The following is a 24,340-nucleotide window of genomic DNA, read 5'->3' as shown; positions in this document are numbered from 1 at the left end:
AAGAGGAAAAAATAAACAGAAAAAGATTATAGATAGCAAGAAAAAGAGAACAAGAAGTAGCCGAATAAGAAGAAAGAAATAGAGAGATTCAATGAGGCTAACGAGAGATTTTGAGAGACGGTGATAGAAAAGAAATCGAGATATTGAAATGTTAATTAAAAATCTAAAACAAATTTTATCTGTCCGTCTTTTTTTTTACACAATGTCTCAATTATTAAACGTTAAAAAAACGTGAAACTTTTATTGATATACATTAAAGTTAGCTAGTTAACTTGATTTGAACGAAACCGTTTTGAACATAAACACAATTTCGACTTCAACAATCCAAAAATATTACACATAGAACAACACAAACATGAACTTAACTTTTTAGAACTGGTTTACATCAACAGAGATAAACACAGCATCAATTACAGAACAGACACGTGTAAACTCAGTCGCAGCTACGCCAATATCATTAATCAAATTCAATATTGATAACATACATATATCCTCATCACATCACACAAAACATATAATATAACATATAAAACAATCATCACATTCCACACATCAAACATATCGACATAGTCTAATTCTTCAACAATTTGGCTTTCCTTTCCCTAATTATCCCCGTCTATATAATCCTGAAAGGATAATCAGGCCGAACCATTACCCACATTTTTCCCATTGTCGGGTCCTTTCACCTCAAAGAAGCCGACTCCTCATATAAAAATGTCTTTCTATCCCTACTTCCTTCCTCATCCCTTCAAAATCCAACGTATATAAACATAAAACATCAACATCTCACTGGCACTCTCAGCATAGCACACAATAATGATACATCTACACAGAAAACAAACACCTTCAGTGAGTAGAATATACTTTGATTGAATATAAAAAATTTGTTTTTCTTGCATTGTATAAACTCCCTTTTTTCCATATTCTACATGAATTTGTATCATTTAAACAATGTTTAAAATCACAGGCCCTGAAGATGATCTCAATAAAGATCGAAACGTTCGCACAATAAAGAAAATGTTTTTCTAAAACCTACGTCACACCAGACCGCATCTCACGATCTCCGAATAATCATTGACTAACGGTCACTAACCACACATTATATTTTTTATATAATTTAATAATATTAAGTATTTACTAGTGTAATATTTATTTGTGTTATAATTTCCGCGTTTCGCACGTTCAAATTGAGCGCCATTAAAAAATCAGCTGCTAATTGGAACGTCGCGTTGGCGGAGGTATCAGCGGGTTCACATTGGCAATTCATGTCGAGAGACGGGGTTGTAGAAGTCCTTCAACCTGATGATGAGCTAAAAGGCTCGAAATCCGGATCGTTGCAAAACAACTTTCTGTGAGTAGGAACTATCTTTTTAAAAAAGGATTGATCACCATTTATCATTTCTACACATTATATATTAATATACTCAGTTCCTTCTGACGAAACTCGGGGAATCGATTTTACTCTTCGTTTGGAGCAAAAAATATGCCCAGGAGAAAATTTTCGGAAAGTTCTCTATTTTGAAGATATTCGTCAATTTAGGTTTTTTCAACTTTTCGCTACCTTGCCACATAAAAACGCTTACAACATCCAAAATGTTGAGACTACAACAAATCCAATTACACCATTTGAAAGAACGCTAAATTTTCTGTAAGATACTTTTTTGTAATAATCTGAATGACATAAAATGTTAGCCAATATCAGTTGGAACATGTCAAAATTACAAAATTTAGAATTTTGGTCATGATTGCACGTTCTACTGGGGTTATAAAAAATACCTACAACTTGTCAAATTTCACAAAACTTCATCTAATATGCTTTACATTGATAAATCCAGGTTTTTAAATAATGTTTTAGTAGAGTTGAAAAATAACAATTGAATGTTCGAAAACGTGAGCTAAGGTCAATTTGAAGGGGGGTAGAAATAAATCAATTAGAACTCGCTTTGTAAAATAAAAATGACACATCTGTAATCTCACAAAAACCATACCAGAAAGCTTCATACAATAAAATGCAATGGTTCTTCTCGTAGCAAGCACCTAACAACAAAGGAGGAACTTTTCAGAGGAAATGCTCAAAGTGTTTTCCCTCTTCTCGAATGCATAACTAACTTTCTGAATTTCTAACCCCCCCCCCTTAAAATTTACCTTTGCTCACGTTTTCGAACATTCAATTGTTATATTTCAACTCTACTGGAACGTTATTTAAAACTTTCCGAAAATTTTCTCCTGGGCATTTTTTGCTCCAAACGAAGAGTAGAATTTAGAAGATTCCCTGAGTTTCGTCAGAAGGAACTGGGACCCAGTATAGATATAAAGTAGAGGTTCTGAGAGACGGTGATAGAAAAGGAATCGGCTAAACGATGTGATTTAAATAAAAATGTAATTTTAAAGAAAGAATGAAATAAAAGAAGCAAAATCAATTTCATTAACGTATTCGGTGTTATGTCCTTTTTATTAAATGGCGTTACAACATAAATATTTACATCAAACAGGTCAACGACATTGGGTTTAGGCATTATCAATCGTCAGTCATCCGGTCCAGGTGATGTTCCCTGATATCCGAATTCAAAAAACAAGGTGAAAATGAAACTATTCGAATAACTGCCTTGGTGGCAAATTTATTCAAAGGAGACCCGCGTGAGAGTGCTAATTAGGATCAATTAAATAATATGTAATATATTAAATAATAGATAATTAAGGCGACGTTCGAACTGGCGACGGGGAAATGGGACACAACGAGCCTGCAGAAATGTGCACAGACCAAAAACAACAAAAACCAACTAGGAAGAGATCGCAGAACACCGGCCTTCCTCCTGAGTTTTGTTTGTTTTCTATGTTTTTTTGACTCAAACTGGTGGCCTAAATAAAAACCGTTCACGGACACTTGCTTTACAAATTTGGATCACGATCCGGCCGTTGTTTCGTCAATTAGAAACCCACCGGCCGATTATTAATCGCCGATTAATCGTGTGAAGTCAAGCGTGACAGTCTTCGTTCTTAAGATATTTCGATCGTCACGGAGGCGAATGACTTTTCGAATATAATCAGTGGAGTGAATAACGTCGATATGAGTTGTTTGATATTGAATTGTCATGACTTTTTATCTACACGAGAATATTTAAAATATGCGAAGAGCAGGATCGAGGGTGGTGCAAAATCTCCGACATTCACTCGGCATAAAGCGCCAGTTGCTGAATCGACATGCTATAACATGAATTTGAATGGGTTTTCGTTTCGAAACCGGGACAAAAGCAGTTTTACCATCATCCATAATTCGAGAGACGTGGGCTCCGAGGAAAATTAGGACAATGGGCGACACCTATGAGGGAAAGGTGTTCGGACACAAGTCGAAAATGCCCAACCTTGGATATGTTGCAAAGGAGGCTGAGGGTGGTAGGCCTTCTCGGCTTTTGAAGAATATCCACACGATTCGAACAGTTCGTGACTTATACTTGGACTTTTACTAATGCAATTTCAAACTTAAAAAATTCAACGGCCCCCTGGGCGGTCTCAAGATCTTTAAATGGCATGCAGTAACATTTATGTTCTTTATGTCCTTTCCACCTGTCTGAAGAGTTCAATTAAAACCGAACTGTAGAGATAGCGCTAATTATCTAACATATTTATGAACAATGGAATATAATAACGACAGAACAGTAAGATTGATTTGTCTAGGCCTAATCCTGTATATACATAATCATACAAAATTTAGGCTCCAAGCATTGCTAGGTCACGTCAGCCTCCAACGCATGCAGTTTTTAGCTCAGACTCATTCATTCTTAAATATATTCTTTCTTATTTACATACCATTTAATTATAGGGTGGTGGAGTGCGATTATTCCTGCATCATTGCGTTTCTCACACATTCACTATAAAAAATGCATTCACTTACAATATACACGAACGGAAACACAAAACGAGATATCTACCAATTATTAATTGGCCATCTACAAAATATTGAACCATGTACTCAAATGCTGTAGGTTCAAGGAAAATTCTCATATCGGGTGGCAACCTACTCGCTCTCTACACAGAGCCAAGGAATTGCGGTTTTCAATTAAGTAACTTTTTCGCTGGATTTGGCCAAAAGTAAGTGTTCGCCTGTCAACCGTATATGCCGCCTATCGATCGTGCTCTTATCATATATGCATGCAATACGGTCTAAAATATTATTTATTTATCAATTAATTAATATTTATGAAAGATATTGGTTGAGGTAAAAAGTCACGGTAGCTCAAGTGGTAGAGTAGCGGCGTATCTAGCCGAAGGTCGTGAGTTCGAATCCCACTCGTGATACTGACATTTTTATCTCAACCAATACCTTTCATAAATTCACTAATTTCGTGGTCCGCTTGACCAATTAATACATTACAATTAATTAAGGTTTTTTGTTGAGATGAAAAAAAGTTAATGGCACGAGCGGGAAACATTGAAAAATGGCAAAAAGGAGGGAAAACTCATAAGGTGGGGTTGAGATAGGAAGTTGATGTCCGAGTGGATCAAAGTCACGATAGCTCAAGTGGTAGAGCAGCGGCGTATCTAGCCGAAGATCGTGGGTTCGAATCCCGCTCGTGCTATTAACTTTTTTTCATCTCAACTAAAAACCTTAATTAATTGTAACCTTTCATAAATATTAATTAATTGAAAAATGTTAATTGGTCAATCGGACCACGAACTGTAATGGATTTAATAATTAAACTGAAGTATATCTTCACGAAAGCTCTCCGTGGCCATTTCATTTGTCGCCGAGAATCAAATAGATTACACGACATTTGAAAAATGGCAAAAAGGAGGGAAAATTCGAGAGGTGAGGTTGAGATGGGAAGTTAGTGTCCGAGAGGATCGAAATCAAGATAGCTCAAGTGGTAGAGAGGGTCGTCCTGCTCTGCAGACCTCTGTGTACCCTGTTGGAAGTGTTATTAGCATTTTTCTACGGTATCCGTGCTATCGGGCACTTTTTGTTTTGTTTATTTTAATTTGCCACTAAGGACAATCGACCGGAAACAGGGCCGTGAGAGTGCGGGCTTCTATTTATCGAAGACACGTGAAATTGCGTCTCTTGGGAGGGAGGAGAAAATACGAATCGAAGATATCCACCAGTACGAAGAGGACATCTCGAGCTACTGCAGTTTGAGCGGCGAGGGATCCGAATCGCCGGTGAGCGCGAGAGTCCACCACAACGGAAGTTCCGCGGCCGGGGCGGGGATGGAGCAGGAGAAGAGGATCCGGAGGGAAATCGCCAACTCCAACGAGAGGCGGAGGATGCAGAGCATCAACGCCGGCTTCCAATCCCTGAGGACGCTCCTGCCGCATCACGAAGGAGAGAAGTTAAGTAAGGCTGCAATCTTAAACTGCGGAGTACATATACCAACTAGAACAAGAAAAGACAAGACTTCTGTCGCAGTACTGCCACCTCAAGAAACTACTTAACTAATACGAAGGCGAAGCATCTGCAAATAAAAAGAGAAAAACTGATTCAGATCTTGAAATCGATACCAATGTCGTCTCTGGGGCATCAGAAGATTTGATCGATGTCAGGGTGCTTCTGGACGGAGAGAGGCGACTGCGGATGATCCTCGAAGAAGTGGTAGAGCAGCGGCGTATCTAGCCGAAGGTCGTGGGTTCGAATCCCGCTGGTGACAATGACTTTTTTTTATCTCAACCAATACCTTTCATAAATATTAATTGAAAAATGTTAATTGGTCAATCGGACCACCAACTGTAATGGATTTAATTATTTATTTAGATGATATTGATAATAATGTGAGTTTTTTTCAGTGTCTCAGTTTCAGTCAGTGTTTCCCACATAAGCTTTCACTCTTATAAATACAATCACCAAACTTGTCATACAAAATAATATTACCTTTAATAAAAAAAATTATATATAAAGAAATACCTCAGTGGTCTAACTGAGGGCTGATGAGGTACATGATATTCCAAAATCGAGGCTCTTCTACTACACATTCACGCTTATAGATACAATCACAAACATTTTTATACTAACGAACAAGATTACCTTCGATATAATATATACATACATAGGGTGACTGGCCATAAAAATTTCAGATGTTTCTACTCACCATATGGAACAAAACACTTCCTATAAACTCCTGTCCAAATCTCAACGGTAAAGAAGTAATTTAAGGTTTTTGGGTTTTTTTTCGACTTAGGTCCATTAAATTGGTTATAAATTTCAGACTTACTGACTGTAGAAAAATCTGGTTTGTGCCACCTGAATGAAAGTTAATTTTGCTGTAAGGAAATCTATTTAAATTGCAGAATTGATGAAAAAAATTCTACACGAAAAATTCAGAAAAAATATAAATGTTGGAATTTGGAATTTTTTTAAAATGTTGGATTGGTAAATGTACAAACACCTGGAGGTTTGCAAATTCCCCCAAAAGTTCTCCATTCAATTAGCTTCCAGCTTGGTATATCCATCTTTTTGGATTGCACTTCTGTAAGGCCCAAAAATTTTGCATTCTGTTGAAAAAACTGGTGTCGATGAAGGTGCGGCATGCTCAATTTTTCCAGGAAATCCGCCTGGCTCTTGAGTTTCGTGTCAGTTCTTTATTGTTCAGTTCAATCAGTTTGTTTTATGTTATCAGCCGACAGCTTCCTCAGGTGATTTAAATCATGTCCTTGTTTCCTAATGCACATCTTGCTGATATACATTTCATTTACAGTTACTGCAACCGAATTTTGAGAATACCAAGCTCGTTTTCCACATTGAGACGTTCTAGCAGATTCCAACGGGTTCATCAGAGGCTCATGGAAACTGGTCTTCCCTACTCGAAGAACGAGGGAAGACAATTAATGAATTGATGTAGATGAGAAAATTTTGCATTCTGTCAATCGTGATTCCGAAACCAGTACACCTGCGTTATATATGGGCCTTGGTGTTTCACAATGAAGGAGTTGAGGTACCTTCCGTCGGGCACCCGTACCATTTTACGATGGTGCAAAGTTTGGAACCAAATGACTAACAGAGTGAGTTGGTTTTTTCCTCATCTACGTACGGAAGGTATTTCAAGACCTTGGTATGCTCCCCTTGCAGCAGTAGCATTACCGTTGCAGTAACCGTAAATGAAATGCATATACACTCAACCAGCTCTTTATAATATATATTAAATATTAAGTTTAGCTGCAATAAAAAAAATTGATATGCAGAAATACTTCAATCTTCTACAAAAATTGGAATAGGGGATCTAGAGATTCGCTGCTGTATATAAGTACAATTCTCGTATAGGTAGCATCCCTACTCGCTCTCTAGGGACACCTCAGCCAAGGAATGACCCCCTTCATTTAAGTGGGACACATAACTAATCTAATTGGGGGTCGGTGGGGTCCTCAATATTCCACCGTCAGATCTCTCACACTGCAAATTAACTCTAATAAATAAGTGTGTGGTGGTTAGTGACCGTTAATCGATAATTATTCAGAAATCGTGAGATGCGGTCTGGTGTGATGTAGGTTTCAGAAAAACGTTTTCTTTATCGTGCCAACGTTTCGATCTTTATTGAGATCATCTTCAGGGCCGGGATTTACAAACATTGTTTATATTAAACAAATACATGTAGGATGTGGAAAAAAAAGTGAATTTATACAATGCAAAATATATACTTTCAATCAAAGTATTTCTACTAACTCAAAGTGTTTGTCTTCTGTGTAATTGTGCCATTCTTGTGTCGTGTTGAGAGTGCCATTGAGATATTGCTGTTTTGTGTTAATATTTGTTGGATTTTGAAGGGGTGGAGAAGGATGTCGGGGAAAAAGACGTTGGTAATGGTTCGGCTAGATTATCCTTTCAGGATTGTATAGAAGGGGTATAGGAAGAGGAAAGCTAAATTGTTGAAAAATTAGACTATGTGAAAAATGTTTGATGTATGGAATGTGATGAGATGATATATGTATGTTATCTTTATTAAATTTGATTAATGATATTGGCGTACCTGCGACTAAGTTTACATGTATCTGTTCTGTAATTGATGCTGTGTTTATCTCTGTTGATATAAACCATTTCTAAAAAATTACGTTTATGTTTGTTTTTTTCTGTGTGTAATACTTTTGGATTTTCGAAGTCGAAATTGTGTTGGTGTTCAAAATGGTGGGTAGCGAGTGCTGTAGGATTTTGCTTGGGTTTTTTGCAATTATAGATATGTTGCTTTACTCTCTTGTCCAGATATTGGGATGTAAGACCGATGTAAGTTGCCGGGCAGTTCTTCTATTTTCATTTTACTGTCGAGCGTGATCGGCCGACCAGGGCCAGGTCCCCGCCGCGCGCCCGCACCACTCATTCAGCTCCATCATCTTCTCATCTTCTAAATTTTCATGCTTGAAGATAATCAAAAAGAAACGTTTATCGACTTTAGNACCAGACCGCATCTCACGATTTCTAAATAAAGATCGAAACGTTGGCACGATAAAGAAAATGTTTTTCTGAAACCTACATCACACCAGACCGCATCTCACGATTTCTGAATAATTATCTATTAAATAAATTCAGTCTCTGTAAAAACAGAAAGAAATGAATCTACCAAATATTTTACACAATGAAACCGCCAGATATGGGAAGATACTGATACACACACGTTCACGCTTATAAATACAATCACACAACTGGTTTCTACTCTAGTAATAAGTGAAGCTCATTGAGCCACCTTACTCTTCGTGCCTAACAAATAATAAATTTAGTTTCTTACAGCCTTGTTTTGATAAACAGGTCAGCTGACACTGTAACCTTTTCTTTGAGTTTGTTTATCGTCATTTGGCCAATTATTGCGGGTCTCTCGGCACGTACAACAGAAAAGCATTCTAGAGCGAGATCGACAGTGGCTAAAAACCGCTGATATAGAAATAATTTTTGGGTTCACCAAATATTATCCCATATGATAGTTTACAAAATATTGAAACAAATATAAGCTTTGCACAATTTATTTTAAACTGTAAAATTCAACATGTCATAGTTGGTCAGTTCTTTGGAAAGAGATTATTTGTTGAAAGGATTATCTGGAGATGTTTGCCAGTTTTTTTTAAGCATTTCTCTAAGCTGGGACAACCGAAGAGTCGGATTCTGCGCCTTGAGCAACGGCAGATTCGCCTCGACGTAGGTCAAATAAGCAGATTTCATCCTTCTTTCTGGGTGGAGATCGACGTTAGCCTCTTCACTCCTGAAGGCCCGGATCGCATCGGAAATGGTGTGCGCCTCGACGACGTCGATGTTCAGCCTGTTGAGGTTCTCGACGAGCGGAGGCAGCGTTTCCAGTCTACTGTGATTACGGTCTTTCTTCCCCGGCGGGCTTTCGAGTTGGGCGATTATGCTATCCCTGGTCACTTTGCTGTTGACAGCCTTCGTCTTTATGCAGCCTACCTCCTCTTGGAGAAGGGCGTCGTTTTCCGCCTTTTTATTCGCCTGGTCTTGCTTCTTCTGGGCTTTCTTCTTCCTCTCGGCATCCCTCTGCGACTTCTTCAGCACGGTCTTGTCGTCGTCTTTCCAGTAGGCGTCTTCCACCTCCTGCTGCTTTCTTTCCAACTCCTGCTCCTGCATCAAGGCTTTCCTCGCCTTGGCAGCGACTGCCTTCGTGTTTTGAGATGTAAACTTTTTAGGCATGGCTCACTATTTCGCTCTAAATGTCAGAAGAATGAGGTTATGAAATTGTCCAGACAATATGATTCAAATAGTAAATACATTCTTTTCCAACTCGCATTTTATTATTATTATTATTAGTTAGGAAAGACTATAATTTTCCATTACCACCATTGTTTGTATTTTTAGAGAGTATATAAAATTTTTAAACTTTCATAATCTCACTGGCTTGCTTAAAGGTTCCACATAACAAACGTGCAAAACAATTTTTAATAATTTAGTAAGCACTGGATGTTTAGACATATTTTCTACCAACAAAAACTTATTTATTAAATAAATAAAATTTTATCATTCATACAAATAGGATGTTCCAAACACAAACATTTAATTTTTAAGACGGGCATAATTCATTTCAAGTTGTGAATCTATATAATAAAGTTGTATAATAAAACACCTTTTGAAAAAGAAGTGTGTAAAAATAGTAAAAAGTACGTACATGGTCACAGTGCTTTTATGGACAAAGAGTTGCTGGATTGATCGAACCTTTTGCGGTGATACTCATCAAATATGACGGCTACAGTCTTTATGCAACAATTATATCTGTACATCTGTATATAAAAACGTCCTTCGTCTTTACCCATAAAAGGATAAACTGGAACGAAAAATACTAAGTCGACTATGCTCTACAAGCAGTAGAAATCAATCTCATTAGGAAAGTACACCAGTCTTCATGCTGAAATATAGCCATGGAATATCATAAAAGAGATTACACTAAAAAAAATCGTCATGGGATTAGCCAAAAAACCTAAAAATATTAGCATGTAAAAAGTTCATATGCAAAATAATCAGTGAACGCATTTAAAATCTGACAATATCTTGGATACTAGGGCACAAAGGAATTCTGGGTAATAAAAAGCAGACTCTGGCCAAAGGAGGTCTGCAAGGTTATATATAGGACCTATACTTAGAATAACAAGATCAAGCATCTTCTCTTAGAACTCTAATCCACAAAATACCAATGGCAAAGTGGACGACAGTAAACCAATGATTAGTGAACCCTTGGAAGCCTCTTAGAAAGAAGGGCACAATGGAATTAAAAACAAGCAGACCCTGGCCAGAGAAGGATCCATATATAGGAACGTATATAACAAGATCAACCATTTTCTCTGTTATCCACAAAATACAAATGGAGAAGTGGACGACCCATGATGAACCCTCACCCAAAATGGCTAGCACATTGGTGCAGTTAGTTAGATAGTGATAGGGCTATAAATCGGCCAATGGAATCTGAGAAAGTACTACACAAGGGTATATCCAACGATGAACCCCACTTGTAGGTTATACAATGAGGAAAAAATTTCCTTAATATTCTCGAATGCGAAGTAACCAATTGAAACATAACCTAGTGTACTAAGAAGACACGAGAAAAAGAATTACAACAATGACCTAACTACTTTTTAAATTGAAAGATCGAGCCAAGTGAACTGAACTAGGAACCAGGAAAAGTACAATTGTCCAAAAGGTTGCAGTGCTTGAGGAATACCAAATACAACGTCATGTATAATTTCCAAATTTCTAAACCTCTGCCAAGTTTCAAAATCAAAAAATTCGTTTTTCCCCTTATACTTTCACTTTAAAAAAGTATTTCTCGAAAATCATAAACATTATAAGACTGAAACATCGGTCAGTCGTCAGGATTTGCCTTTCTTTCAAATTCTTTATTGGATCTGGCGATGAAAGAGTAATCCAGGTTTTTACATTTCGAAACAATGTTTATTCCCTGCTTAAACCCTTCACAAAGGAGGTAACTAGACGTTCATATAGACACTCCTCTTTCAAAGCTCGCTCAATCCATAAAAACCTAAAGGTCTAGCCCACATCTACATTTTTGCAAACAACTGTCGCATTCAAAATCTAACTGGGCACTGACCAGTGACTAACTCCAAATTCCAAACTGTAACTGGCTCGTGACCAGCTGACTAGCAGCCACTACCCTCTGGCTGCACCATTTCGCATTTCTTGAGCTTTTCTTTTCAAGTGTCCAGACAAGACACGAAATGTTTTGCTTCGACTTTTACATGTCCTCATTCTCATTGTATTCTTACAAGAAATATTAGTATTCTCCCGACATATTTTATAAAGGCTCGCCCTCAGCGGGCCCAAAATGTCATTCCTTCTGAGTCTCCGTATCCATGCCGCATGTAAGGAATATCTGAATAATAGATTTTGGCCCATCTTCAAGCAGCGGGTACTGCACAGAGGTAAAATCGATGAAGCATCTATTTATGAATTGTGTAAAGTAGAGAAAAAAAGAAAAGAATTTTGATGTTCCAGGACAATACTGGGGGAGAGGCGGTGCTCTGGGTTTTACCCTGAATGGGAAAGCGTATTAATGGCACGGTACACATGGGCACCCTTCAAAGTCATTCACCCCATCATCAGTGCAGAAACAATATTTGAAGAAAAGTCAGGAGAAGCGCTAGCCTTCATGGGGGTGCCGTGCCTGGGGTGAGTAGGTTCTCCCCCTTTCTGGTGGTTCGTAGGACGTTCCCAGGTAAAACTATCGAGTAACTGTCACTCCAAGGTCAAATGGTAAATGGGCGTAAAGGCAAACCAAAGATTCCGTACAATAGACGATTTGACATACACTACAATTATGAGATTTAATAGTCCGGTTAAGCAAGTGGTGCATTGTCTATGACTGCGTCGAAAAATGCAGCGCCCTGTTTGTATTAATTGCTCAATGTATTTATACTATTGTCCAGATGGCAATAGCTCAACATTTTATAATCTCTCTTAGTTTCAGATCAATCCAGCTAAATGCAATCTTCATGTACTTCACGTAGAAGTATTATTCAAATGGATCCCAGGCCACGCTGGAATAACTGAAAATGAGAAGGTATGGCGAGAGAGGCAGCCTTGAATGGTATTCCTTACGGAGGGGTCCCCTTCAGTGACCTCTGCTGTCACTTTAGGCGGCTCATCTGGGGGGCATGGAAGTGTGAATGGGGTGCCTGCACAGGAAACAAGCTCCTCGCAATAAAGAAAGATGTAAAGAAATGGGAATCCTCTTCTAGACCCTCCCGAAAAGAAGAAACCCTCCTAACCCGGCTTCGAATTGGCCACTCCCGACTCACCCATAGATTCATCCTTGAAAGAACTCCTAAACCTATATTTCCACTCTGTAAAACTACCATCACAATATCCCACATCCTTTATACACCTCTGAAAGAACCCTCCATCAGATTCCCAAAGACCTCCAGTCCATACTAAGCAACAACTCAACATCAATAAACAAAATTTTTAACTTCTTAACAACATCCAACTAATTGATAAAATCTAATATCCCATCCCCTCAACTCTTGTTTCCTTTGCTGGTTCCCCATGTTGGCGGCGTGGTGCGGCTGACTTCTGGCGACGCCCGTGCGGGGCCTCGGGTGCTGGTCGGTCTAGGGCTGGATTGAGGGGTGCCTCCCCGGACTCTGAGGTCAAGGAATCTCCAACGAGCTTGGAGGAGGTGTCGATGGTGACTAGACACCGACCCCTCCTCGATAAAGTCCTGCGCGCAATATTAAGACTAAAAGCATCAGTTGCGATAGATCCGAGGGGTTCCGTCTTTCCAGGCCTGGGGCTGCCACTGCGCCGTGGTCTGCGGGGGCCTCGCTCTGAGGGGGCCGGGCTGCGCCGTTGACTTGCAAAGACTCAAGGCTTAATGATCAATAAGGTTGCAGCCTTTAAATTATTTTTAAAAAAATCTGCACGTTTAAAATCATATGGTAGAAATTATAGTAGTTTAAATTACTTTATTTTAGTAATGAATTAAAACCTGTAAAAAGTCTAAGAATGAAGATGTATTTAGTACTTTTTTTATTGGGTAATTTAGTTAGTTTGAATATCAGTCTTAGATTTATCCAAATAACCGAAGATATCGGGATGCGCGTTAGGCTTGAAGATTACCCGTTCTTACTCGGCTTGCAGCGTATCGACGGAGCTCTGGTCTGTGCGGCTGTTCTAATATCTAGCCGGTATTCGATGACAGCTGGTAAATGCGTAGCGAAGCCAGGCGACTTGTTTCTTCCTGCTCCGAGCGGATTTCGTTTGATCGGCGGGATCAGCAGAACCGACAGGCACGGTGTGAGCGAAAATTTCGAAGTCCGCGTCCCCGAAATGTTTTACGTCCATCCCAACTTTTCACAGGGGCTTTTCACCTACGGGATCTACCACAACGACATTATCGTCATCGAAGTTAAAAAGCCTTTTCAAACATCCCTCTTGAAGCCCGTATCACGGTATTTACCCGCTGGCAATCCGAATAGTATGATGTTCGCCGTCGAATTACAAAAAGCTATGAGATACCTGTGCATGGTCGTCGGTTGGCAAAAGGACTCGGTGTTCTCAAAATACGAGTCGATGAAGCTCGTCGGCCACGTGGTAACACTTATTAAAAACACCGACTGTCTCGACTCATTCTGCAAATCTGGAAGCGAATTGTGCAACGAGAATCTGAAGAGTGAAGAAAGCCTGATATGCGGATTGGCTGGTAGCAAAGCGGCTTCGTGCAACATCGACTCAGCTGGGGTGTTGATCTGCGAAGGGTCCTTCACAGGTTTTCTCTCCTGGAAGCCTAAATGCGGCTTCTCACGCACCAAAGTGCCAAATATCTTCAACGCTTTTTGGCCTTCTGTGGACTTCTTTAAAAACTTCACGACCAACATGGCGACCGTTCCGACACCAAGTTCATTCCTTCCATCAGCTGTCGCCTTATTTGCGCTCCGATCATTTTCAAAATTAAAAATCTTGTAAAACATTTTAACGTTTAAAAATTAAAAACGACAAAAGAAAAATCCCAGTTACTCGAAATGTTCCATTTTAAACTGCTGACCATCAACATATTATGGTACACAACACAATCGCCCATTGTTGATAGATGTTTAAACAAAAAATATCTGAATTGACTTTTTTATAGCACATTCGTAAGATCCTATTTGCGAAATAAGACTCATAAAATTAACGATTTTGCAAGAATCAGACCGAAAGGTAGAATAAATAATCCAAACGGTCCCACACGTGTGAAACTTTTTGCCACAGGTGATTATCCAATCTTGCGGCCGATTAGAGAGGATTAGCAATTATTACTAATAATAAGGTTACGCAGTTGTTTATCTCGATCCACAATGAGATCGATGAAACTCCTTTCTATTACGGTCTATAAATCCTATTTCTAATACTATGATAAATGAAAGGAAGAGGCCGAATTGTCTATACTACACTGGCTAGCAAAAAAATTGCCACCCTCGTTTTGCAATGGTTATATATTTTATTCTTTATTGTTCACTGGATATTTGTATAGAAAAATATATAGCTAAATAAAAAACAGAATAAAACAATTTTGCCAAAAATGTTTCTGTGGAAACAAGGAAGAAAATATTAAATTCAGTACGTAGTATTTCCTCTTTTTTTCATTCATCATCGCTTGCATTCGACGTGGTATCGATTTTATGATGTTTTGAATGGAGTTTTGTTTATTTATTATATATTTTCATATTCCTCGAACAGGGCCAGTCTTTCTTGCAAATTCTCGGGCATAACTTGGCGACTTTTTTACACTCTTTGATAATTGGTCCCAAAGGTATTCCACAGGGTTTAAGTCGGGACTGCTTGCAGCCACTCCGAACGTGGAAATGAAGCCAGATGCAAGTAGTCACCAACGACCCTAGATGTCATTCATAAAAATAAAACCGTCGCCAATTGATGGCATATAAGGAACAACTTATTCTGATAACACATTTTTAATCTATCTTTCAGTTATTAGGGAACCCACGATGAAGATCAAGGTTGGGCGACCTTCATTCATTCCGATGACCTTCGGCATTCCATGAGCATTTGCCTGCCCAAACCATAACACCACCACCTCCATAGCCTGAGGAGTGAAAATGTTGCGGGGATGTATCGCTCTCCTTGTCTTTTCCAAAACTTCTCTCGGCCGTCAGAAGACCTCAAACAAAACCTTGACTCATCCGAAAACTAGATTTTAGTTCAATCTTGCTCAGACTAGTTCTTGCGAAACTTAATCGAGCTGTTCCGTGCCTTGAGAAAAGTTCTGGACACGGTGGCAGGCTTTCTCGCACGTAATCCACCTTCTGATGGTCTTCGCCTTACTTTGGGTAAACTATTTCTAACTTTTTGAAGTCGTTGCTTGATCGCAACAGATCGAATTACGAAGTGTATTCGAAACAATCATCTTTCCGAACGATGGCGACGTGATCCATGCCGTCTTGAATAACCTCCAGTACATTGGTAGCGATGGACCTTCGGACCTAGGAATATTAAGCCCCCTAGCCACATACGCTCGACTTCTTCCATCTTCCAACAATGCAATGTTTCTAGCCGAATTTGTACAGCTCAAAACCATCACTCAAACAAATTTGAAAATGATTCACCTTAAAAAAATCAAACCACCAGGACAAGTGGTTGAGGCGACGATGGCGGCAACGGTTTAGGCGTTGACACAGCGCTCATCATTATAAGGTGAAGGTCCCAGGTTCGAATACAGGGCCGCTGGATTTCACTAACATACTTCCAAATGGGCTTTTTTCAAAAACACCGACACCCAAAGGTTCATATAACCTTATAGTTGAAATACCCTTGTTAAAAAAAAATGTTTTATTTAGCCCTAACCTATTAAAGGTGGATACTATTTTCACCTCTTAGTGTATATTTTATCGTCCTATATTACTAGTTTATAATTTATTAATATTGTAAAATCACATGTAATAAAGTTATACAAAACCAATGTGTTTAACACATATTATTTTTCATGTTTAAAACGACCCATCGTGGTTTCGCATTGTGAACCGCATATCCTCATGTCTCAATCACAAAATGTACTGTGTCCTTTCTTGACTTGTCATAAGCGTTTGATCGAGTGTAGCATGAATGAAACCTTTACAAACTAAAGCGCATCCACACACCCTCCGCCTAATCCTTCGGTCCTACCTAACCGGAGGCTACGAAGGATCGTCCTACTCCGACTATTGTCCTCTGGGACCGGTATTACCTCAGGGCGGCGTACTTGCGCTATCCCAACTTCACCATCCACTATTCTTGCACCCTTTGCGGACGACTCAGCTGTTATATCATCTGATCCCGATCCGACGATTGCTTCGGAGGAGCTCCAGGCACATGTTCTGCAAATACCCGAGTGGAGCAAACATTGACGTATGAAGCTTAATGAAAGCAAAAGCACCCTTCGAAGCAAAACCCGTCCTACAATATTCCTCAATAATACTCCCATCCCAACTGGGTCCTACCTTGGGTTCCATCAAGATGCTAAACTCAATGCTCAATGCTAAACTGGAAACAATAGGAAAGGAAACAATGACTAAAACGACAGTCATTAAACAAACGGTACAGACTACTGTCACACATATCACCCTACGAGATCCCTTTTGCCGCTTCTGCGAAATAAAAGAAGAAACGGCAAAGCACTACCTCGCAGAGGGTGATAGGTATGCTAGGTCTAGATTTGAAATCTTTGAAGGAGAGGACATCACCAAATCACTCCCCGAGATAAAATGGTCCAAAATTTTGGGGTTTGTGAACAAGTCCAAGAGGTTTATGCAGGACACGTGAGCCGACGAAGACCCGGATCTTTTAGGGATGTTGTACGAGTCTACCCAGGCATTTAACCCCTCAGGTCTTGGTCGCCCACCCTGCATAATATATATATATAAAACTAAACGGGACAGTGGCCTAACTGTGGGGCACCGCAAAACCTTCCAACATTCAAATAATATAGACTTACCAATCCGAATTCATCAGAACCATTGACAGATCAATGACCTCACAATCCCTTTCGTACAAAACATATTTCTCCAAAACGTTGTCCACTTTCTACAATAAACTCTCCTTTCATCCCAATCCAATAGAAATAAAAAAGGTCAATCCTTATCCAATAGAAACTACCCTTATAATCCCACTAGACGACTGAAGACGAGTTGGGCTCGCGACCTAAGAGGATTAGTCCTTGCGTCTAATTGGGTTACAACAATGGTTCTTCAGTTAAATGATATAAAATGTATGATATCTGCCAATATCTATTTTTATATTACAATACATGTGTGTGATGTTTATAGAGACATCAGGTCATCAAAATTCACACAATACCAGAATAATAATGATGAAATTGTACTGTTGAGAAATCTGTCGAACAGAAGTATATCTGGACAATCTATTTCAAACCGCTGCACTATTCTTTCTGCTTTTTTGGACCCCGCGCTTTCACGATGCCATCATAAACATCACGTTCTTCCTAGAGCAGTATTGTAAATACTCCCTTTCGAATAATTTCACGTGTGAAGGAGGTTGGTTTAAACCTAAAACGTGTCTTTATCGGGCAGACAAGCTCGTAAATATAATATAACTTTCAACAGCTCAACAACTCAGAGCAGTAGGCCTAATTTTGAAAGTCGCCTCGACATGAAAGGAAGGCCCAGGGCCAATATGCATAATAGAGAGAAAGAAGGCCCAAGGATATGGAGGCGTATCATAGAAAAAAAGACCATCGACCCGACGATTTCGCCGATTAAGTCGCAACCACTTATTTTTTAAAGAAAACTGGAAAGTTTGATACAGAGAATAAGGTTTATTTCAAAGTATTTTCTATTTCTTAATAGCTTCCCATAGCAATATCAATTACATGATGTCCTAGTTAGACCTAACAACAAAGTTCATAAGAAAGAGACAAAGTATAAACTAAAAGGTGTCTTTCCAAATTCCTCGTACATAATCTTACGCCCCTACAGAACGGAACAATTCTTGTTTTCAGTATTATGTGTCGGGGCTTAAAAGAAATTTGAGATCCCCTGTAGAAACATAAATATGTCAATCTATATTTAAGGTAGTTTTGCCCTTATGATGACCTTAAAATACGTCACAAGAGTAGTAACTGAATTTGCTTTCTTTTTTCAAGCCATTCCTTGATTCAGGGTTCAGAATGATTGTTACGAGTACAACGAATATTGCCCCATGGGAGCAGGAGTGGCTCAGAGCAGTATGCTCGGACCAAACCTGTTCCTCATCTACATCCTCTACCCTCCGATACACGGCTATTCTCTCCGTATTTTCCGCCACTCTCCTGCTACTTGAACGACGAGATCCGAAACATGAGGGTTAGCGTTAGAGACGACGTACGTTAGGGTAGATGAGTTAACCTTTCAACAACTATCATAACCTTAACCCTAACATTATCAAGCATAGTGCCAATACTTTTCATATCTATTCACAAATCCTGGCTTGCCTAAACAAACTTATATTTGGACCGATCCTGTATCCCATCTACACCAACCCTCCACCTACTTCTCCGACATAGTTGTGCTATCCTCCCCCATATTTTCCGCCACCCTCTTGCCTCTTGAGTAACGAGATCCGCGAGTTTAGGACTAGTGTTAGAGCCGATTTAGGTTAGGTTAAGGTTAGGGTTGGGTTGTGTAAAGTTAGGGTTGGGTTAGTTAACCCTAACCCTTCCAAATGCCAAACCCCGCCATTATGCATTTCAAGATTTCTTCACTCTTCAGATTTTAGTTTACATCTTATTTTCACATTCTGGGCTGCCTAACAAACTTTTTATTTCATACATTCCTCCACAGCATTTTTTTTACCCTAGATATAAAAAGAAACATAATACTTATATATAATATGCATGAAATACATGCACAGAAAAGGGAGAGAAAAATATTATTTAAAAAAAAAATTTTAATTTCTTCAAATATTTCTTCAGCTTCAAAGGCCCATTGTTAAGAATTTTCGGACAAGTGTAATTTTTTCGACCTAGTATACCAAAATTTTATTAAAATTTCCTGGTGGGTTAGAAGAGTTTGGAAGAGTACTTCATATATCAACACTGATCGCAAAACCTCTTTTTGAACGGAAAATGGAAAATCAATTAGACACGGCAAATTTTTATGGTAATAATAATAAAATGCACAATGAAAACAATGACTTTCAGAAATGGGAATATACAATGCAGTATCTTAAGGTTCACCAAAAAAAATGCTTTTAGTGGCAACCCTTTTCCATAGACTCCTTCTGAATGGTCATGAAAAAAGATATCACAAATTAAAGACGATGAAAAGTGTTGTACATATGCTGGAAGTAAAATGTCTGGAGGTTGCTATATTAAAAACCTTGAGATTGGCAAGTAATTAGTAGAACTGACAAATTAACTGAAAATTAGCAATAAGTATCGGTAAATCATGACTTAAAAATGTAATTAAATAAATGATCCTCACTGAATCCCTACGTTAAATTAATTAAGATACATCGTACAACACCGGCTCAATTGACTCAAAGGTCAGCTTAGGAGANGGCAGTTAGAAAGGGTAAAACTCAAAGAAGTGATAGGACTAAAAGAGTTGTAAATATGCTGGGAGTAAAATGTCTGGAGGTTGCTATATTAAAAACCTTGAGATTGGCAAGTAATTAGTAGAACTGACAAATTAACTGAAAATTAGCAATAAGTATCGGTAAATCATGACTTAAAAATATAATTAAATAAATGATCCTCACTGAATCCCTACGTTAAATTAATTAAGATACATCGTACAACACCGGCTCAATTGACTCAAAGGTCAGCTTAGGAGATGAGTCAGCTGAGAAGAAATTTAAATTTCCGCGGAGGTAGAAACAGATAAGCCCGAAACTTGTGTTCGGACGAGCATCTCGGAATCTTAAAATCCCCTATTTCGAAATATGCTAGAACAAAGTCACGTCGGATTTATTAATAAGTGTAAAAAACCTGTCATTTGTTAGAGTTGAGGACGTGAAGCTCGGACTTGACCCGTGACGACCTTTTTTTTCAAGGCGTTTTTCATCTCCTAGACCCGGTTAAGACCCGCCGAGGATGAATATGGCATTCTTGGCTCGTCTTCGACACAATTGTAAACATATGAACACAAATCATTGTGTTTTGAACACAACAATTTGCACATTTTCCAATTTAGTAATTGTTTTGACTTAAAGCCGAAAGCAACCTTGGCCCAACTGCTTCCTGGGTTCTTGTTAGCACAGCCTACACTTAAGCATGACTTCACATACAGTATTGTAAAGTTTATTAGGTCAGCTTTTCTGCTTGGAAATCCAGCATAGATTTGACATCAAAGGCTCTCTCAACTTTGAACATGCCAATCATAGAATAATTTCATTTGCCAAAAGATAAATACTTTGTTCTAACCTTTATTTTTATTTATTTTTTGTTTTTTTTACGAGGGTTCGCAACAGCAGAGGTTATATCAACCCTCGGGGTGCCGGTGTTTTTGAAAAAAAGCCCATTTGTAAGTATGTCGAGTTCGAATGCAGGGCCGCTGGATTCGAACCCGGGACCTTTACCTTACAGTGATAAGCGCCGTGTCAACGCCTATACCGTTGCGGCCACCGACGCCCCCTTTATGATTATTATTTTATAATTAGAATTTTTTGGAATTGTTTTACCCTAAATCATACCATTTTTGCTGTTATGTCATATTTTTCATTTTATGGTGCAATGGTATGTGCTCCGAAAACGTTTACGTATCATTTAATAGCAAGGCTGTGTTCTAAGTCCCCTGTTGTTTTACTTTTTCTTGACAGAGTAGAATTTTGTCCATTTTATTTATATTGTTGATGAAATATTCCAATCGCTGGGACTTACAATCAATCATGAAAAATCAAAGGTTACAGCATTCTGAAAACAGGTTAAATCGGGGTTGAGACCATCTACTTGAGAAGAAAACAATCACTCTTCGAGTTAAATAGCAGATTTGATGATGTTTCATGGAGCTTTTAATGCTTTGAGTGTCAGATTTTGAGGAGAGGCAGATTTTTCAAAAGTAGAGCCAGCGACATTTTTTTTAAATATTTTCCCTACCAAAACAGTCACAAAACTATATCTTTTATCTGGAAACAGGAAGAAGACACGATCCGGGAACGATTCCTTAAAATATTGTTGGAAGAAACTTCGGAAAAGATAATGGAACTAAAATAATAAATTTTAGTAGTTGTAACTTCCTGGTAGAACAAATCATTTTTCCTTTCTACCATTAAATATTTGATGGTTTTATTTGTCAAAAAAAACTTGGAATACCAAAACAGATAACTTAGTCAAGGAGGCCACCCGTGAAACAGCCGGACTCCAGCGACATAAGGATCAATTTGATCCTTGCTCTTACGATCCTTCAACCACGTGTTCACACCTCAGTTTATCTCAAAGCATGGGCAGTCAAACTCTTTAAGGAAGTACAACTCGGTCTTTCAAGTCGAAATACGTGTTATTCTCATAAGATCAAACAGCCAAGCAGCCATAAAAAAACTAGTACATAAAGAAGTCACATCCAAAATCTCTAAAACCTTGCCAAACACAATAATTTGAAAATATCTTGGGTGCCAGGACACTTACGATTAAAAAAATCTTCTCAAAACAGCGGGTAAAACTCAGTGGAGTGACAGGACTATATACTAGTCACTGACATTTGAGAAAACACCTCTGATATTTGAATACAAACCTCCTTGGTTTTTATCTGTAAAAAGATAATATGGAACGAAAAATACTGACTATGCCCTATGAGCAGTACAAACCAATCTCATTAGCAAAATACACCTAGCTCTATCAAGGTGAAATATAACCACAGAATATTTTAATACGGTTACACTGACAAAAAAAAACCCTCATACGATCAGCCAAGAAGTTCTCAAAACTTTAGTATGTAAAAAGGTCATACCCAAAATAATCAGTGAATGCATCCAAAACCTGACAGTCTTGGGTGCCAGAGCACAAAAGAATTCTGGGTAATAATCAAGCCGGCACAGGCCAGAGGAGGGTCTATAAGGCCGTATATCGGCACAGAACCAAGAAGTGGACGACGCAATAAACCCATGAGAACCTTCACCAAAACTGACTAGCTAATTAGAAAAGGGGTTGTAGTGATAGAGCTATAATCGGTCACTGGCATCTGAGAAAACACCAACAATAATGATCCAACTTATAACTTATGCGATGAAGAGAAAGAAACTTCCAGAACAAATTATCCACGAATCAATTGAGACTTAACCTAGAATATTAAGAAGACTCGAGAAAAAAAATTGCACCAATAAAAGTCAATGACCTACTACGTCTTAAATTGAAGGATCGAGTCAATTGAACTGAACTGTGGACTAGGAAAAGTGCATCCAAAAGGCAGGAGGAGGAATCCACAAACGTTTTCAAAACATGCTATCGATGATTACGCCTAGAATATCCTAAAAGGTAAAAAAATCCTCATACGATCAGACAGCCTATCAGTCCTAAAAGTGATCGCACCCAAAATAGTCGGTGAACGCATACACTCTCCAAAACAGATGGACTTCAAGGCCATGCCATAACGTATACTTGTGATAAAAAGGACAAATAGTAAATCCTCCATCTCAGTATGGGCCCACCGAAGAAATAAATAAATATAAGAAGTGGATAAACGCCAAAGGTGCCAGACGTGATAAACCTACGATTAAAGAACCCTGATCAAATCTGGCAATAACATAGCTGCAGTTAGAAAGGGTAAAACTCAAAGAAGTGATAGGACTATATATGCTCAATAGAGACATAACCTAAGATATCAAGATCGAGGAATAAAATTGAAGCAATGACAGACACTGACTACTATTCCATAAAAGAAATATCGAGTCAATTGAACTGTACTTGGTACAATAAGCTGTGCTGGGAAATACCCCGCTAGAACATGCTTTCTCTGAACAAATAATGGTCTAAAGGAATATTTTTATAGGTTAGAAAAGCTATAAATCATGAATTCTAGAGAACGTGAGGGTAATTAGCAAATTTATTCCTGAGCTTTTTTATAATTAACCTCTGTCTGTTTCTTTACAAAATGGCTGAGGATTTCTCATTATTATATATAAAAGGCTTGTTCACGGACGTTGTTAAAAATTATGGCTTCCAAGATAGCAAGAAAGATCCGATAGGTTGTACAGACGTGACTCAACTATTATGCTATGATGTACGTCGTATACGTGACACCTTGGGCTCACGACGTAGTAATTTCCCTTTGTCGAATTTTCCATTCGTGAAAACTTCACGAAGAGACTCGAGTGCGCAACTGATCGTCTTATTCGTTCCACACCAGGAAACTCAGCGCGTGCAACCTCTCGAAACACAAGTAGTTTAAAAAAACTAAGCATTCACGACAGTTCCAAACAGTAATTACGCTATATTCCAATGAGGATTTGAAGAAATTCCCAACCGCATTTTAATTATGCCTCGTGGCTTTCCTCAGTGATTATACAATGGTCAAGCAAGTAGTTATTCGGTAAAGGTTGCGACTGACTTCTCATCTCTGGGTCTGACCCAACTCACGAAATAGTAAATCACCTTGGCACTAGTCACTACTGCGGCACGACTACCAGTTTTGCACGGTTTCACGCCAAATCATGGTACATCTGTGATTCATTCTTCCCAACGGACTGCATAGTTGGGTAATGAGACACTGTTTCAAACCGAAGCAAGTCCTGGTCTGTTTTTGCAATAAAAATGCCAAAAGTTTTAGTTTGATCGTAAAGTTCATTCTTTACTATTTCATCCAATTGGCCTGTTGACGCTCACGAGGCTTCATTTTATTTTGTTGTTTTCGGCTGACCGGGGTTCGCCGCGGGAGGCCCTGTTTCGGTTGCTAAGGGCCCTATTGTTTTTTTTATTTTTGGCAAGCTATAGTTATAATTATAATTATTCGGAAA

The 24,340-nt window shown here is 38.7% G+C and overlaps 2 protein-coding genes and 1 pseudogene across 2 annotated transcripts; 2 read left to right on the top strand and 1 right to left on the bottom strand.

Moving 5' to 3' along the window:
• The first annotated feature begins 3,308 nt into the window (after positions 1-3,308).
• On the top strand, positions 3,309-5,447 carry LOC106665530. Its single transcript, XM_024227785.1, has 2 exons — positions 3,309-3,437; positions 4,924-5,447. The coding sequence occupies exons 1-2, from the start codon at positions 3,309-3,311 to the stop codon at positions 5,428-5,430; spliced, it is 636 nt and encodes a 211-aa protein (XP_024083553.1). The 3' UTR covers positions 5,431-5,447.
• Positions 5,448-8,918: 3,471 nt separating this feature from the next.
• LOC106664773 lies at positions 8,919-10,446 on the bottom strand (annotated as a pseudogene).
• Positions 10,447-13,519: 3,073 nt separating this feature from the next.
• Positions 13,520-15,303, top strand: LOC112127213 (snake venom serine protease HS112-like). Its single transcript, XM_024227784.1, has 2 exons — positions 13,520-14,321; positions 15,227-15,303. The coding sequence occupies exons 1-2, from the start codon at positions 13,520-13,522 to the stop codon at positions 15,301-15,303; spliced, it is 879 nt and encodes a 292-aa protein (XP_024083552.1).
• The last annotated feature ends 9,037 nt before the right edge of the window (positions 15,304-24,340 follow it).

The sequence above is a fragment of the Cimex lectularius genome, unplaced genomic scaffold (genome assembly GCF_000648675.2).
Source record: "Cimex lectularius strain Harlan isolate CLEC.00 unplaced genomic scaffold, Clec_2.1 scaffold114, whole genome shotgun sequence".
NCBI classification, from domain to species: domain Eukaryota; kingdom Metazoa; phylum Arthropoda; class Insecta; order Hemiptera; family Cimicidae; genus Cimex; species Cimex lectularius.
This window is presented reverse-complemented; position numbering and strand designations above follow the sequence as displayed.